This window comes from Myotis brandtii, unplaced genomic scaffold (genome assembly GCF_000412655.1).
Source record: "Myotis brandtii unplaced genomic scaffold, ASM41265v1 scaffold230, whole genome shotgun sequence".
Lineage (NCBI taxonomy): Eukaryota > Metazoa > Chordata > Mammalia > Chiroptera > Vespertilionidae > Myotis > Myotis brandtii.
In genome coordinates, this window is record NW_005358650.1 from 926,139 (window position 1) to 940,667 (window position 14,529).

The 14,529-nt window shown below is 39.9% G+C and overlaps 1 protein-coding gene across 11 annotated transcripts in view; it reads left to right on the forward strand.

The window, feature by feature from the left end:
- The window catches only part of PAM (peptidylglycine alpha-amidating monooxygenase), a 163,786-nt gene that overhangs the window by 130,528 nt on the left and 18,729 nt on the right, over nucleotides 1-14,529 (forward strand). For 8 of the 11 annotated variants that reach the window (XM_005866420.2, XM_005866414.2, XM_005866417.2 and 5 more), the window contains 3 exons: nucleotides 1,288-1,403; nucleotides 6,424-6,523; nucleotides 8,553-8,606. In XM_005866420.2, coding sequence (XP_005866482.1) covers nucleotides 1,288-1,403; nucleotides 6,424-6,523; nucleotides 8,553-8,606 — 270 coding nt within the window. Of the gene's footprint in view, nucleotides 1-1,287; nucleotides 1,404-6,423; nucleotides 6,524-8,552; nucleotides 8,607-12,898; nucleotides 13,103-14,529 lie in introns of all 11 variants that reach the window. The other 3 variants (XM_005866421.2, XM_005866416.2, XM_005866413.2) reach the window with 1 other exon arrangement.

Genomic DNA, 14,529 nt, shown 5'->3' on the forward strand with positions numbered 1-14,529 from the left:
CTCTGCCTGAGGCTACCCAGCAGGAGCTATGGAGAGATCTGCAGATTCCTCTTCTTTGTTTGGGGTTTGGAGCTGCCCAGATGAGGCCCAGCTGTGGGGCCTTGGGCCTTCTTTTGAAAGTTCTGGGTCTCTCTGACCCAGCTGCAGTTTGTTAGGTAATTTTCAGATTGCAAAGGGCCAGGCCTTTCATATGCAAAAGCCTCTGAGCACAGCTTGGGTGAGGCGGGGTCTCAGGGGATCAACAGGGTGGAGCAAGCAGCTATGGCTGCTCCTCAGTCCTACCCTAACAGGCCCCGCAAGCACCTCTGAGAGAAAACCGCCCTCGAGTTCCGACCGATACCAGACAGTGCAGTTTTTCCCTGTATGAGTCTGGGTCCCCAGAGACTCACCCGGAACTGGAGTTCAGAGCAGTCGGGAGCTTGAGACTCCCTGCAGATTGAAAAAGACAACCGTGTCCTCAGTTGCCAGCCCTTTCCAGGTGCACCTCCATACCTCTGCACTTTACTTCCACAGCTCCTCTGAGTCTCAGTGTGCTTTTCTCTTTCCTTCTAATTGTAGAATTTCCACTCAGCCAGCCTTCCCGTAGTTCTGGATGATGTCTGTTTTGTCTTTTCATTGTATTTTTGAAGTTGTTGTGGGAGGCAGCACTTTCCGGTGTTTACCTATGCCGCCATCTTGGTTTCAAGCCGCATCTCATATTTTCAAACCATTCTTCTCCCTATACTATAACTTACTTTCTTAGCATATTTTCCTCTAATTGCTCTCTTAACTATAGCAGATATTACATAATTCTTTCAAGATCTGATACTCTAAAATGATTTGCTTAAATAACCTGACTCTTCCCAACACCTATTTAGGATGCCTGTGATATATATATGTGTCTATACCTATATTTTTATGGCTACTGTCTTCCCAAGCAGCCTCCAGTTTATGTAGGATATATTTTTATGTCATATATCTACATCTACATCTATCTCTATATCAATATCTATATTTATATCTATATCTATATATATCATCTATGTATTCCTGATTTCTACTGACTTCCTACGTGGAACAGGCCTAGCTTTTTCTGATTTTCCTATTAGAAGGAGGTTATTCTCATAACCTGATCTTATTATTACTCAGAAGGAGACATTTGCTAAGTATTTTATTTTATACTTTGGTTGCCAGTTGTAGGGACCAGATTGACCCAGTATTTATTGTTTGTGTAAATGTACATGCATGTCTTTGAAGGCCAGTCTTCCTCATATTTTAAAGAACAGTTAATGGAATATCTTGTCACAGGTTTGCTCTTTGTGGTGAATGGGAAGCCTCACTTTGGGGACCAAGAACCAGTACAAGGATTTGTGATGAACTTTTCCAGTGGGGAAATTATAGACATCTTCAAGCCAGTGCGCAAGGTATTCATAATGAGAGAAAATTAATTTTTATGTGAGAAAATTAAATTGCAAACCCTACCATTCAATTGATACTTGAATAATCTTTTAAAAGCTTGAAGGAGATGTAATCACTTTCTTAGGTAGGTTGGGCACATTCCAAAACAATGTTTTATTTAGAATAAATGTCCTGTGTTCTGATCAATTTCTTCAGCTGCAAATTAACACTGAATGTAGTACTAAGGTTGTTAGTAAACTCTGCATACAGTGGCAGGTTTAAATTCACTGTAATTAGAATACCAAAAAAATTAGGCTTTCTTCCTAGTAGAGAAGATACCACAGTATGTTAAACTGTACTTTTATAGTTATCTTAGATCCGACAGAAATCTTGTTTGCTTTTTTAATACTATGACTACACTGAGCAACAAGACTTGAAAATAATAGTTTCTGGAATTTATTCAAGTCCTAAAGACTTGGCCTACATAAGAGACGAAAGGCTAGTTTTGGCTTCACAAATGGTTTACCACTATTTACTCTAACAGTGTCTTACAAACACGGGAACTGTGGCCCAGTGTGCCCACTATCTTCTCAATTTGCTTTCTCTGCATATGACCAGAATGATCAGAATGTTCACACACACTGCCTGAATATACTTGTGGTACCTCAATTTTAGAAAATTCAGCCTGCTAAAATATTGCAGGCTGAATTTTTAAAACATGTAAATATTTTATTTTTTAAAAGATGTAAAGATTTATTGGGCTTATTTGGATCAAAATATAGGTATCATAAGCTACCAGGCAAATTGCATCTCCATACTCATAATGCTTATAGTATTCTTTAAGATATTAACTTTGCTCGATTAAAAAAATACTTTAAAATGCCTCAATATTTTAGAAATGTGCCTGTTAGAATATTGACAGCTGGTCTGGGGTTTATCAGAATTCATTCTTGAGATATTTATTCAGTGCCTACTCTGTGTTAGGCATTATCCTATACACTAAGGATATGATGATGAACAAAACAGGACTTGCCCTCTCACTCAAATGGAGTTTTAACAAGAGCTACAGAATCTGATTGGAAGCAAACTGAATCTGAACTAAAGATTCCAGTACAAGTTCCCTGTGTGGGTTTCTATCCCATATAATAAAAGCCTAATATGCAAATCAACTGAACAGCGGAATGACCGGTGGAATGACCAGTCACTATGATACACACTCACCACCAGGGGGAAGATGCTCAACATAGCTGCCCCCAGCCCTCAGGCCCAAGGCCAGCCAAGGCGGGTGCCAGTGGGGGCCCTCCAATCGCCCCACTGGTCGCCCCACAGATAGGCCCTGATCACCGGCCAGGCCTAGGGACCCTACCTGTGCACAAATTTCAGGCACCAGGCCTCTAGTTCATATATAATAAATGAACGTTTTCACAGAAGTATTTCACCTGAAAAGCAGTAAGTAATCAAATATCAAATCATAGTAGCTGTTCACAAGGAAATTAATTACATTGATAACATTTTATTTCATTGGTGTTTCAGATTCTTATTGATTATCTCATCTTCATCGTTTTCCCACTTGAGCTAACTTCCTCTTATCTATTAATAAAGTGAGAAGATTAACTTTCTTTTAGGTCTTCATTTTGCAATAGTCTGCCTTGATTTTTCTGTATCGACCAGCTATTAACTTTTAATTCAAATATGCATCTAGAAATCAAAGCTAAATGCTAAGCAAGAGGTTAGATTCTAAATGAACCTTACTCTCACAAAAATGTGAACAGCCCTGAATTAAAATTTCAGAAAGCATTGTGCCCAAATACCAGCATTCATCATACATTTGGTGTATGAGTCACCGTATATGGATCAGCACAGCAAACCTGAAAAGAGAGTCTAACTCCAAGGTGAAATTTGCTTTTTCTTTCAATAAACAAGACTTGATATTACACTAGAATATAGAACTTGGTTCTGTGTTGACTCAGTAAACTGAAAAATCAGTTCATGAACCTCTCTGAATTGTCATCTAATTAGGTTATCATCACAAAGATTAAGTGTGGGTGAAGGAAATAATGAGGTATATTGATTCCTATATAAGAAGATATTCTTCCTTCAAGTCAGAAGTCAAGTTTTACATAATGTGTGTGCGCCTCTGTGTGTGCCCATCCACTACTTATCTCCTCGTGTGTTTCGATTTTCCCTCTTCTACTATTACATTCTTTAGAGAAGTTTTTGTCTCCAGTGTTTCATCTTCATCTTTATGTCTGTGCAGGGAAGCTGAGACAGAGGACAATATAGAAGACGGTTCTGTCAAATGGTGTCAAAAAGCTATAAGGGCAAGGCACATAGTTGTCCCCCAAATTCTACCTCCCCCGCCCCAATAATCAGAGGATTATTGTCTGCTTTCACACACACCCTTCAGGCTGCCTTTTTTTTCCCCCTTCTCTCTTCTGCAAGGCAGCCCATGTGGAAAAGGAGGGAAGTGATCCCCACCTCTGCTTGCAAAACACCAACAATAATGACAAAAAACTCCAGTAGGCCCAAATTTGTGTTATTTCTCTGAGCTTAATGATAGAGATTAAAATTATAATATTTAATAATATTTGAGCTAAAAAGATCCCATCGGTTAAATTACTTATCCAAAGCTACACAGTTAGAAGCACACCTGAATCTCAAACCCAGGTCTTTGGGACTGTGATTCACCTCTTACTCCCCTGAGGCACACATTCGTCTGCCAAGGGATGTTTTCAACCTCAACATGAACTTGGTGCAACTTCTTAGAGAATTGTTTTACTTAATCTTAAGTAAGTTTCAATATGATTTGTGTTATAGCAAACAAGTTAATGTTACAGAGAACACAAATTCCTTATGAGTATTTAAGGCAGAATAACACATGTTGAGGGTGCAGGGTGTCCTGGGCTTTGTCACCAGGCGGCCCAGGAGGATGCTGTCATTCTTTTCTCCTATTTTATTTTGCTGGGGAGGAGAACCTCAAAAGAAAGAGTTTACAAAGCCTAAGTCAGAAGATCTTTGAATCTCTTAAACTCTGAAATCCAAACGCTTACAACATAATTTTCTCTTTCAAATGATGCAGAACAATAGAATAGTTCCGTAAAAGGCACCTGAGTGCTTCTGAATGCAGTAGTAATATAGATCCCAAGGTCCCACCCCCTACGCCTCCCCTGAACTCCTCTTGTGGCCCCAAAGTATTTCTAACAGAACCCTTGGCTCCCTGTGTCAGTGTGAGAACCACAGATAGAGGCTTATTGTAATTGTTGCCTTGAACTGATGACATACTGTGTGATTTAGTGATGAATAGTTCACACATCCCCCCTCATCTTCATCCCCCCCCCCCATTATAATAGTTTCTACCAGAAAATATGGAGCACTTTACAACCATATGTTTTGCAAAGCCATTTTTTTAAGAACACATTTTGGTATAGAAGAGGAACTGCCTATAATTTGCAAGTCGGTTGCCACCCATTAGCTGAACCCAAAATAAAGATGAACATTTAATGACAGGCTTGCGAGGTTTCAGCAAGGCAGCATTTTGATTTCTGGCTCTCTGTCCTTCTCATGCACATTTGTCACAGCTCATTTGGTAGCATGAAGGATTGAGCCTTCTTGGCACTGCCGTCTCATTTTTCTTTTCATTGTGACAAATTGTTGCTGAATTTTAAAGCACAATAGTATCTCCAAAGCGTGTATTTTGTCCTAAAGTGAACTGAGCACTGCAATTTGCCTCATTAGTGCCCTTGTACTCAGCAACCTAAAGTGGACAGATGCTGATTGATAAGCACACCGGCGGGATGATGATCCTGTTCATACTCACAGGGCCTGTATTTGAGAGCTGTGTCCTCAGGCAGGCCTGGCTGGCCCCAAAGGCAAAAGCACCCCCCACGTCCTGCCAACTGGCAGCCACATGGCACCTTCGCAGGCCTCAGCAGGCAGATGGAAATGGCAGCCGCACAGCATTTTAAGGCTGCTCTTCCAGGGACCAGGTGGTGACCCTGGGTCCAACTGAAAGTGTGGTTTTTACAAAGTGCTCCCCTGTCTCCTGTGTCCTGGACTGAGATGGTGACGATTGAAATGGACATATGTCATGAAGAAAGACATAGTGAAACGCCGAGTAGCTAAGTAGATACCAAAGCTGAGAAAGTACTGGAGGTAACACTCAACACTCCTTTGTTGACTGAAGATATTGTAAACACTGGGCTTCAGAGTATAAAGCCCTACACTGTTGCCTCTCTCCTGGTATACATTTTAGATTTCACCCTGGTTAGTGTGACTCAGTTTGTTGAGCATCATCCCATGCACCAAAAGGTACTGGTTCAATTCCTGGTCTGGGCAAATGCCCGGGTTTCAGGCTCAATCCCCAGTAGGAGGCTTACAGGAGGCCGCTGATACCTCTCTCTCTCTCTCTCTCTCTCTCTCTCTCTTCCTCCCTCCCTCCCTCTCCCTCTCCCCTCCTCCTCCTCTCTCTCTCAAAAAATCAGTAAGAACATACTTAAAAAGAAAGAATCTGAATTACTGAATCTTTGAAATGACTTCTCTAATCAGTGATGTATAACTAGTTTTTAAGGCAGCACATGATAATTTGATGGGATAATAGCCAAAATGTAATACCTGGTCTTTTTTACTTGTATAGATTTAAACAGGCAAATTTGGTAGATAGGAAAATAAATATAAATGGGTAGATATTGCAACACCAAGTAATGAACACTGTAAAAAGAAGTTCTACTTGTAAAGGTTAACTCTTTTAAAGACTAGATAGTCAGTGGTAAGGGTCTCTTAGTGTTTCCTAATATATAGAGGTGTGCCTGGCAGAGTCAGTGCCCGGAGAATGAATGAATGACTCTCTTTGGCCTAGAGTTGCTGTGATGGGAATTATTGGTTTTGGTTTTGTTTGTGGTTTTTTGGTGTGGGTTTTTTTGTTTGTTTGTTTGTTTTGTTTTGTTTTTTAGTAATATGCTCATTGTTTTGTTGGGTGGTTTCTTTGCCTGTTTATGGAGAATTCAAGTACGGGCTCGCCACCCTAACGTGTGCTTCTTGTTTGGGCAGCACTTTGACATGCCTCATGATATTGCTGCCTCTGAAGACGGGACTGTGTACGTTGGAGACGCTCACACCAACACCGTGTGGAAGTTCATCACAACTGAAAGTATGGTTTTTACAATATTATGGTGCATATTTTCCCCTCAGTTTTATTGCTTAAAAAAACATGTGAAAAAATGCATTTCTTTCTCTTTTTATTGATAGGAGCGGGAAATCAAGGTGTAAGTGGTAGTTGCTAAAATACCTGTTTGGTATTCATTTCAGGAATTAAATTAAATTTTTTAAGTGGAAAGAGACTTTTTTTTCTTTTTTTCTTTTTTTTTTTTTTGCTGGCAGTTATCCCCTCGTTTCCACAGATATTCCACAGGAAATTCTTGATGCCTGAAGTAATGTCTGCTACACTGAAAGCCAGTGTTAATTCCAACTCCTCTCCAGAGGGAGGGAGATGGCTTTGGCAAGGCAGATGGGCTGACTAGTTTCCACACAGGCATCACTTCCCAAGTGACTCTTCAGCTCTCCGTGGCTGCCGAGCAGCTAGGAACGCCAGCATCAGTGTCAGACACACATCATTCCAATAGCAGGCGCTCTACGTTTTTCCGTTAGGCTTCAGCTTACTCAAAATTCTGCACTGCTGTGTTTTCATATAGCTCAAAGTATGTATGGGACAGAAGGGTTCTTCTATCAGGATCAAGCAAGGTAGTATGGAGCGGGGGTTCTGATTGCAATTTGGACTTTATTTGTAATTCTTAGAAAGCATACTAACCTAGCCTCTGATATCAGCCTAAGAAAACATAAGCTTTCTAAATTAAAGAGCACGGGATGCTTAGTAAGCCACTAACCTCAGTGTCCAGAAATCCTTTTAAAATATGGCAGGGTCTAAACAGTAGGAGAAAATGGAATTAGGGAGAAGAACTGAGAATGATACGCTTGTGGTATCAGAGCTGCAGCAGGCAGTTTTAGAGAAATAGTAAGGAAACATGGACTTGATGGAGATAGGAAGTGCTAACTAAACAGGGAAAAATGCAAATTATAACAAGGGGAAAAACAAAGAAATTAGGTACCATACAGGTCTTGGACCCCAAGTAGGTTTGCTAACTGTTGTCTTGAGAATTATCCTTTGGGTCACCTTTGCTGGTTTTGTAATAAAGCCCCAGTTAGGGCTGAGTGCACAGAGGTGCCCAGGACTGCTCCCCACTAGCAGCCGCTTCCCATCCCCCTTGCAAGTGCGGCTCCCACCACCTGCCTCCTCAAGAGGAACCAGAAGGTGTGGGCAGACAGGAAAGCGAAGAGAGATGGATAATTCCCAATTGCGTGTCTGAGCCCAGGTTTTTCAGAATAAAGAAATGAATGAATACCTTTTAAAGTGGAAAAGACTTTCAGAAACCTAGCCAGTATCTTCATTTGGCAGGTAGGAATATGCTACTTGAATTCATTAAGATTCCAGTTTAGGCTGTTCATACCATCCTCATGGTTAGTACTCAACAGAGATGTATATCTGAGTCACTGGGGGAGGGTTTTTCAAAATATACATGGTCGCACCCCACTTGAGATCAAGAGAAAGAAGAGGAATGATAGTGCGTGCATTTTAGAAAGGCTTCCCAGGTGATATTGATGTATCTCCTGATTGACAAGCACTGCAGTATAGCTTTCAGCTTTGAAACTGAAAAGTTCTCTGCATAGTCCAGAATGTAACCAAATAACAAACCAGGAAAATAGTACCTTAGGGACAATAAGACTGTCATCCAGGGCCAAGCGAGTGTCTTTGTATCTGCATGCTCGTGTTTAACTAGTCACATCCACATACGTCAGCTAGAAGACTGATGGACATGGCAGGACTAGCTACCTCCGAGATGTCACATGAAAACAGAACGACTTGCTCTTTCAGAAATCAGAAGGGAAAATCTCATTTTCAATGTGAAGACCTTGGAAATATTATTTCAACTTCCCCTAGGAGATTTTATCCAGGATTCCTAGACCTGGCACCTAATTGGTGATTGGCACTAAACTTTTCTAATATGATAATGAATTTGATGAATTAAGGAAATATTTTCTACTGAGTAAAATTAATATCGAAATTAAGTTTTCCATTGTTCTTTTTGGGGATTATGATGCTCTGTCTCTTTGCTGTGTTACAGAAATGGAACATCGGTCAGTTAAGAAGGCTGGCATTGAGGTCCAGGAAACCAAAGGTTGGTCAGGTTCCTCTTTGACTGTGAATCCCAAGGCTATTTGTGTTGAATTATTTTATGGCTCTTGATTGCACTTAAAATATTATCAAGCTAAAAATAGAATCTGTTAAATTATCAATAACTTCTGCTGTGTCCTGGACCTTTAAACCTACACATTGGCATCGCTTTTTCTAATAAGTGGAGTAGTAATAATAAGTTCAAATTCACTCATTTCAGGTGATGAAACGTGATTAAGAAATCTGTTTTTAAAAATGGGCCAGAAACGTTCAGGGAGGAAAAAAATAAGTTAGTAACTTACAAGTATGTTAACCTCAGATCAGCAGAAAACTACTGTTCAGTGTACTGGAAAAGGCCTTTTCCTAAGGGGCTCTAACCTAAAGGAGTGGAAAATACCTTTGGTGAGTTAATACTGTAAGAGCCTGAGAAGATTAGCTGCTCCCCAAGTTTCTATCTTAGTAAAATTTAGCCCCCCAGCATTTACTGAAGGCCATCTATGTGTAAGTCACTGTAATAGATTTTAGGGAAATGAAACTGTGCCTGACTTTAAGACACTTACACCCTATAAGGAGTGTGTGTGCATGTGTGTGCATACATATACATATATACAGATAAGCATAACATTGGTATATATTATCAAGAATGGGTAGATAAGATTAAGCTGCTGGTAAGCAACCACTTGGATCCTATGGAATCTCTGTCAAGTTATTTTCTCTCTTGTGTAGAATCAGTTTATATGTGTGCATTGTCTGCTATCTACAGGGTTTGGGCATCATTGTGTATAGTTAAGAACTCACTAGAGATGCTCCTAATGTTTAAGTAGCAAAATGATTCCATTATTAGTTGCTTTACAAATGCCTCACCTAGATATTCAGACTTAACCCTAGGTTTACTTGTTTTCCTTTCTCATGAAAGCAGGTGGAAAGAGATGAAAAGAAGCAACAACCAAGAGGGAGTTTAGGGAGTTTATGTAGGCAGATAAGAAAATATAGCCGGCTCAAGGTTGAAAGGGGTAAGATAATATTATAAAATAAATAAGTAGCAATTGTTTGGCATTTGTAGTGATTCTACCTATGTGACACTACTGAGTGGCATTCATACCATACACATATAATGATGAAGTTCCCAGGACCCTGTTTTTTTATCATTATATATAGAATTATTGATAAGTTATGTTTGCTCTGGAATAAAGATATGTTGGGAATGATTTTAATAATAGCTATCATCTATGGAGCACAAACAATGGGCTATTACAGAATTATCAAGTTTAATCCTTACACCAACAATGTGATCATTGCAATATCTCCATTTTAAATATTAGGAAGTGAAGATAAGAATTACTACTATGACAGTAAGTGGCAAAACTAGGTTTTGACTAAAGTCTGTTTGGCACCAAAGCCTGGGCTCTTACCCACTAGTTCTGTACCACTGGGGAGAGATGAATACTACCAATTGACTCACCATAAATTCTTCCAAGAACTATAGGTTAGAGAGGGTTGTAGATTACTCTGAATCCTCTGGTATTTCAAAGTGGCCTCAAACCATCTCTGTTTAAATAGATCACACACACACACACACACACACATACTTTAGATTGTACTGGTTGGCCTGTTGAGAACAGCCCAACCACACTGACCAGTGAGAGGTGAACTGTGCTCATCCCTGTAGTTCATTTTTTGTCTCTCCGCAGTGCGCCCACTGAGTCATTGGTGGGAAAACCTCCCTGTCTGTGGCAGAATGCAGCAGTTCAAATAGTAAATTTTATTGAAGTGTCTTGTCATGACGGGCTCATTTTAATAGTTAGGAATATCCAAACTCAAATGAAGTTGTTCTTTTCTTTTTGAACCCATATGATACTCATTAAACCTTTTTTTAAAAATATTACTTTCTTATTTCAAAAAGGAATATAAATCATGCTAGATCTCCAGAGTTTGTCTTTTACCAAAATCCGGAAGCTAAACTTAAACCACTGCTTACAAAAGAGAGGGAGAAACACCATCCCAAACTTACTAGACTTGTTCATACATGTTAATTGTAAATTTCCAAATTCGAGTCACCTTTGATGACACTCATCCCAACGGTGGATGTTCACATAGCAGAGTTTCAAAACCAGTGTTGTGTTCTCAGGGAGTTGCGGGGATAAAAGTATTTGTGATGATAGGAAACTCATTAAAGGAATTTAAATTTTCAACTAAAGTTACCAGGGATAAAAGAGATATGCCAATATCCCACCAAAAGCATAGTCTTTACCCCTCCTCCACTTCACAATAAAAGATGATGACACTCAATGCCCCAGAAGGGTGAGGAATTTCAGAAGTGCAATGAATGTATCTTACATTTTATCAAGTTTATTGCCTCATTCTCAGCACACTTTCTATGAATGCTAAACTGATTATTTTAGGCTATCACTTACTTTATCCATAATGTAGCCCAGTCCTAGTCCTGCCTTATGAAAGAACCTAGATATGAGCTGATATAGCCTCACCTTAGGTATAGGTGTAGGTACCCATACTTAATGATAGGTAGAAATTGCTAAGTAATTTCTCTGTTTACAGTCACCTTCAAAAAGAAAGAAACCTTTCTTCCAAGACAACAAATTCTTGATTGCCAACCTATAACTTTGGCCTATATTTTTTTAAATCCTGTTGTCTGTTTTATGTATTTTCCTGCTTCAATATAGAATAAGCTTGAATATTGAACATCTTGTATACCTCTTCTACAGTAATACGAAGGCAAAACAGTGGTTAAGAAGAGTACAAGTCACATTTATATTCCTCGTGGAAACTGAGATGTAGAAAGGTTAAATTTGAAGCATCTAGATTTATGAACCAATCCCTTTCCTTCTCTCCACTGAAGTTTCGAGAGCCACTTCATTTGACAAAAGAAAAGAAATAATGGTCTCCTCTTAACCATAGTGCAGGGAAGAAAATGAGGACTATGACAGGCCATCTGTAAGACAGTGATAATAATAGTGCCTACTCATAGGCTTGGTGTGATGATTAAATGAGAACCATGCCTGATACAGCTTTAAGTGCTCAATAGGTATCAATGAGACATGAAGGAGGCTGGCTCAGAACACTGAAACAAAAGGCTGGGACCTGCCATTGGTGTATTTCATAACTTGTGTTTACAGTGTCTTAAGAAATTTGAGAAATTCTTCCTTGGAAAAGTGTCCAGTTATCTACCAAGCTGTGTCTACATATATTAAACGTTAACCAAAGATTTTCCTGACAATGTTAAACCACCTATCCCTGCCATTTTATCAAAATGTCCATACGGCCATATGATTCATTCTGTATCATAGGTTAGAAGGGCATCGCAAGAAATTGAAGTTCCTGAAACTGTGGGCATTTTGGCAAGCATGGTTATAGCTTCCAGACTTCGCACAGTAGGGTTTTTATACCAACGTACATCTGTGCCTCTTGAGGGCAAGTGTCTCAAGGCTCATGTCACATTTAAATCACATTATTAAGATCCCTGCATCAGTTTACAGAGTGTTATTGTATCAATTTCCCAAATAGTACTTTAGGTCTGATATCTACCTAAAACCTGCCAATATCACAGAATGATTGTAGGTTCTTTTCATCAACCTCAAAAGGATATACAGTGCATATGTGTGCACTTACAGTTTGCTGGGAACTGTAAAAAAGACCCTGAAAAGGACACACCTCCTCTTCCCAGGTTTTAATCCTAGAATAAATGCGTGCATACAATGTACGAATCATTCATTGAACATGAAGGAGATTCGTAAAGATACAAGGACACAAAATCTTATTAAGCAACTTCTTTATGGTAACACTTGTACCCAGCGGCTTTACAAAGGAGGTATATTACATCACAGTTTCACAGATGAGGTCGCGAAGGCCCAGATCATTTAAGTAACTTGCCCAAAGTTACGCAGCTAGTTAGTTGCACAGGCACCAGGGATCAGAGGCCGGATCCTCTTGACTCCAGCCTGCACACCAATTCCATCCCTTACACCATGCTGCCTGTTCATTTTATCTTTGAAAAGATGCAAAAGGAGGTTATATTTTTTTGTGGAATTACAGCTAAGAGGAAATAAAACATAGAACAACAGCAAAACAAAACAATTTAAAGGTGAAAAACCATTCAGTGGTTACTAATCACAATACATGCTGCCAGCTTCATAGATTCAGACATTGAAGCATGAACCCGCTTGCACTGGACTCAGCAAGTTCTTTGCGAGCAGTTGTTGATTTGCCTGGGTAGGGGCGGTGGGAGGGTTTTGGAATCTTTGGGTCAGTTGAATATTGTGAACTCTTCTCTCCCTGAAGAATCCGAGGCAGTTGTTGAAACCAAAATGGAGAACAAACCCGCCTCCTCAGAATTGCAGAAGATACAAGAGAAACAGAAACTGATCAAAGAGCCAGACTCCGGAGTGCCTGTTGTTCTCATTACCACCCTTCTGGTTATTCCGGTGGCTGTCCTGCTGGCCATTGCCATGTTTATTCGGTGGAAAAAATCAAGGGCCTTTGGAGGCAAGTAAAATGGAGCCCCTTGAACTTGGAGCCTACTTTTTAAAGTGTTTGGCCTTATTATTCTCAAAATTCCATTGTGATTTTTTTTCAGTGGTTTTTTTTTTAAAAGTGTTCTCTGCCTTTTTTGATGTTACTGTCTATGTTCCAAATATTGTCTATAGTTAGTATCACAGTAGAAAATGTATCTGGAGCCTCAGAAATTTGGATATTTGGGCGGTTAGGTTAAAATGTAACCTTTAATATTGCTTTTTAGCAACTGACTTATGCCCAATTGATGTCTCCGTATAGCTAAGTGCAGTCAGGGTAAATGAGCTGCAGGGTCAGGACAGAGGAGAGCCCTGCTGTTAGAAATAGGCTCAGTTCTCAAAATAGCAGGGCCAGTTACTTGGGAGTTGTAGTACTCCCCACCCGCTGGTCCTGGCTCTTGCTCTTCGCTCCTTGACCTTGGGCAAGTTACTTAATCTCTCTTGGCCACAGTTTCCTCATTTGTAAAGTTGGAATAAAAGACTCACTCAGGTTGTATGAGGATTAAATGAAATAATGTACAGAAAGCATTTATCTCAGTACCTGGTACCTAGTAAGTGCTTATTAAGGAATAGTCATGGGTAATAAAATAGTAAAAGTCAAAAGTCAAAAAAGATACTTGTCTTAAACCTCAGCTATCTCAGGAAACCAACTATTTCTATAACAAACCATCTGGTAGTTTTTAAATCGTCATAAAATAGACCATCAGTCCACCTTTCCTGACCATACGAGGCAGGTTCCAAAACTGGAGTCAGCATTTTATCAAATTATTATCATAGTACAGAACCCAGGAGCTGAGTTCCTTTTAGGACATCCACACAAACAAACAATGCGGCCTGGGATTCTCATGTCTCAGAAGTAGTCCCTTGGCTGGGTCCCAGGCCTAAGGCAAGAATCTACAGCTCCGTCTGCGAAGGAGTCCGTGGATCAGGGTGGGAGGCAGCATTTGATCAAGAGACAGCATGTGACTGTATTCCAGGCCAGAGCGGCCATGGCAGGAATTCAGTGCCCACAGCAAAGCCCTGACACAGAAACAAAACACAGAGGATTCAATTTAGTAGGTGGCGAAAGGGAGTCTTTCTAGGACTTTCTTTTACTTTTCATAGGCAATCGGTAAAGCCCTGCACAAAAACAGTTAACTCTTCCCAAAAAACACTTCTTGTTGAGCCCCTGTTGTGGGTAGGGAACTCAGTCAGCAGGGGCAAAGATAAAGAAACTTAGTCGTTGTGTTCATGGAGTTAGGTGGTAGCTTCAAAAGAACAAGAATCTGGCTAAGTTTACTTGTTTATTGGTGTATCCCCGGGACAAATAACAGTTCCTGGCACTAGGCTTCAATACATACTTGTTGGAAGAAGTAAATGGAGGTTACAGACTAGATGACACACAAAAGAGAGATGACATTT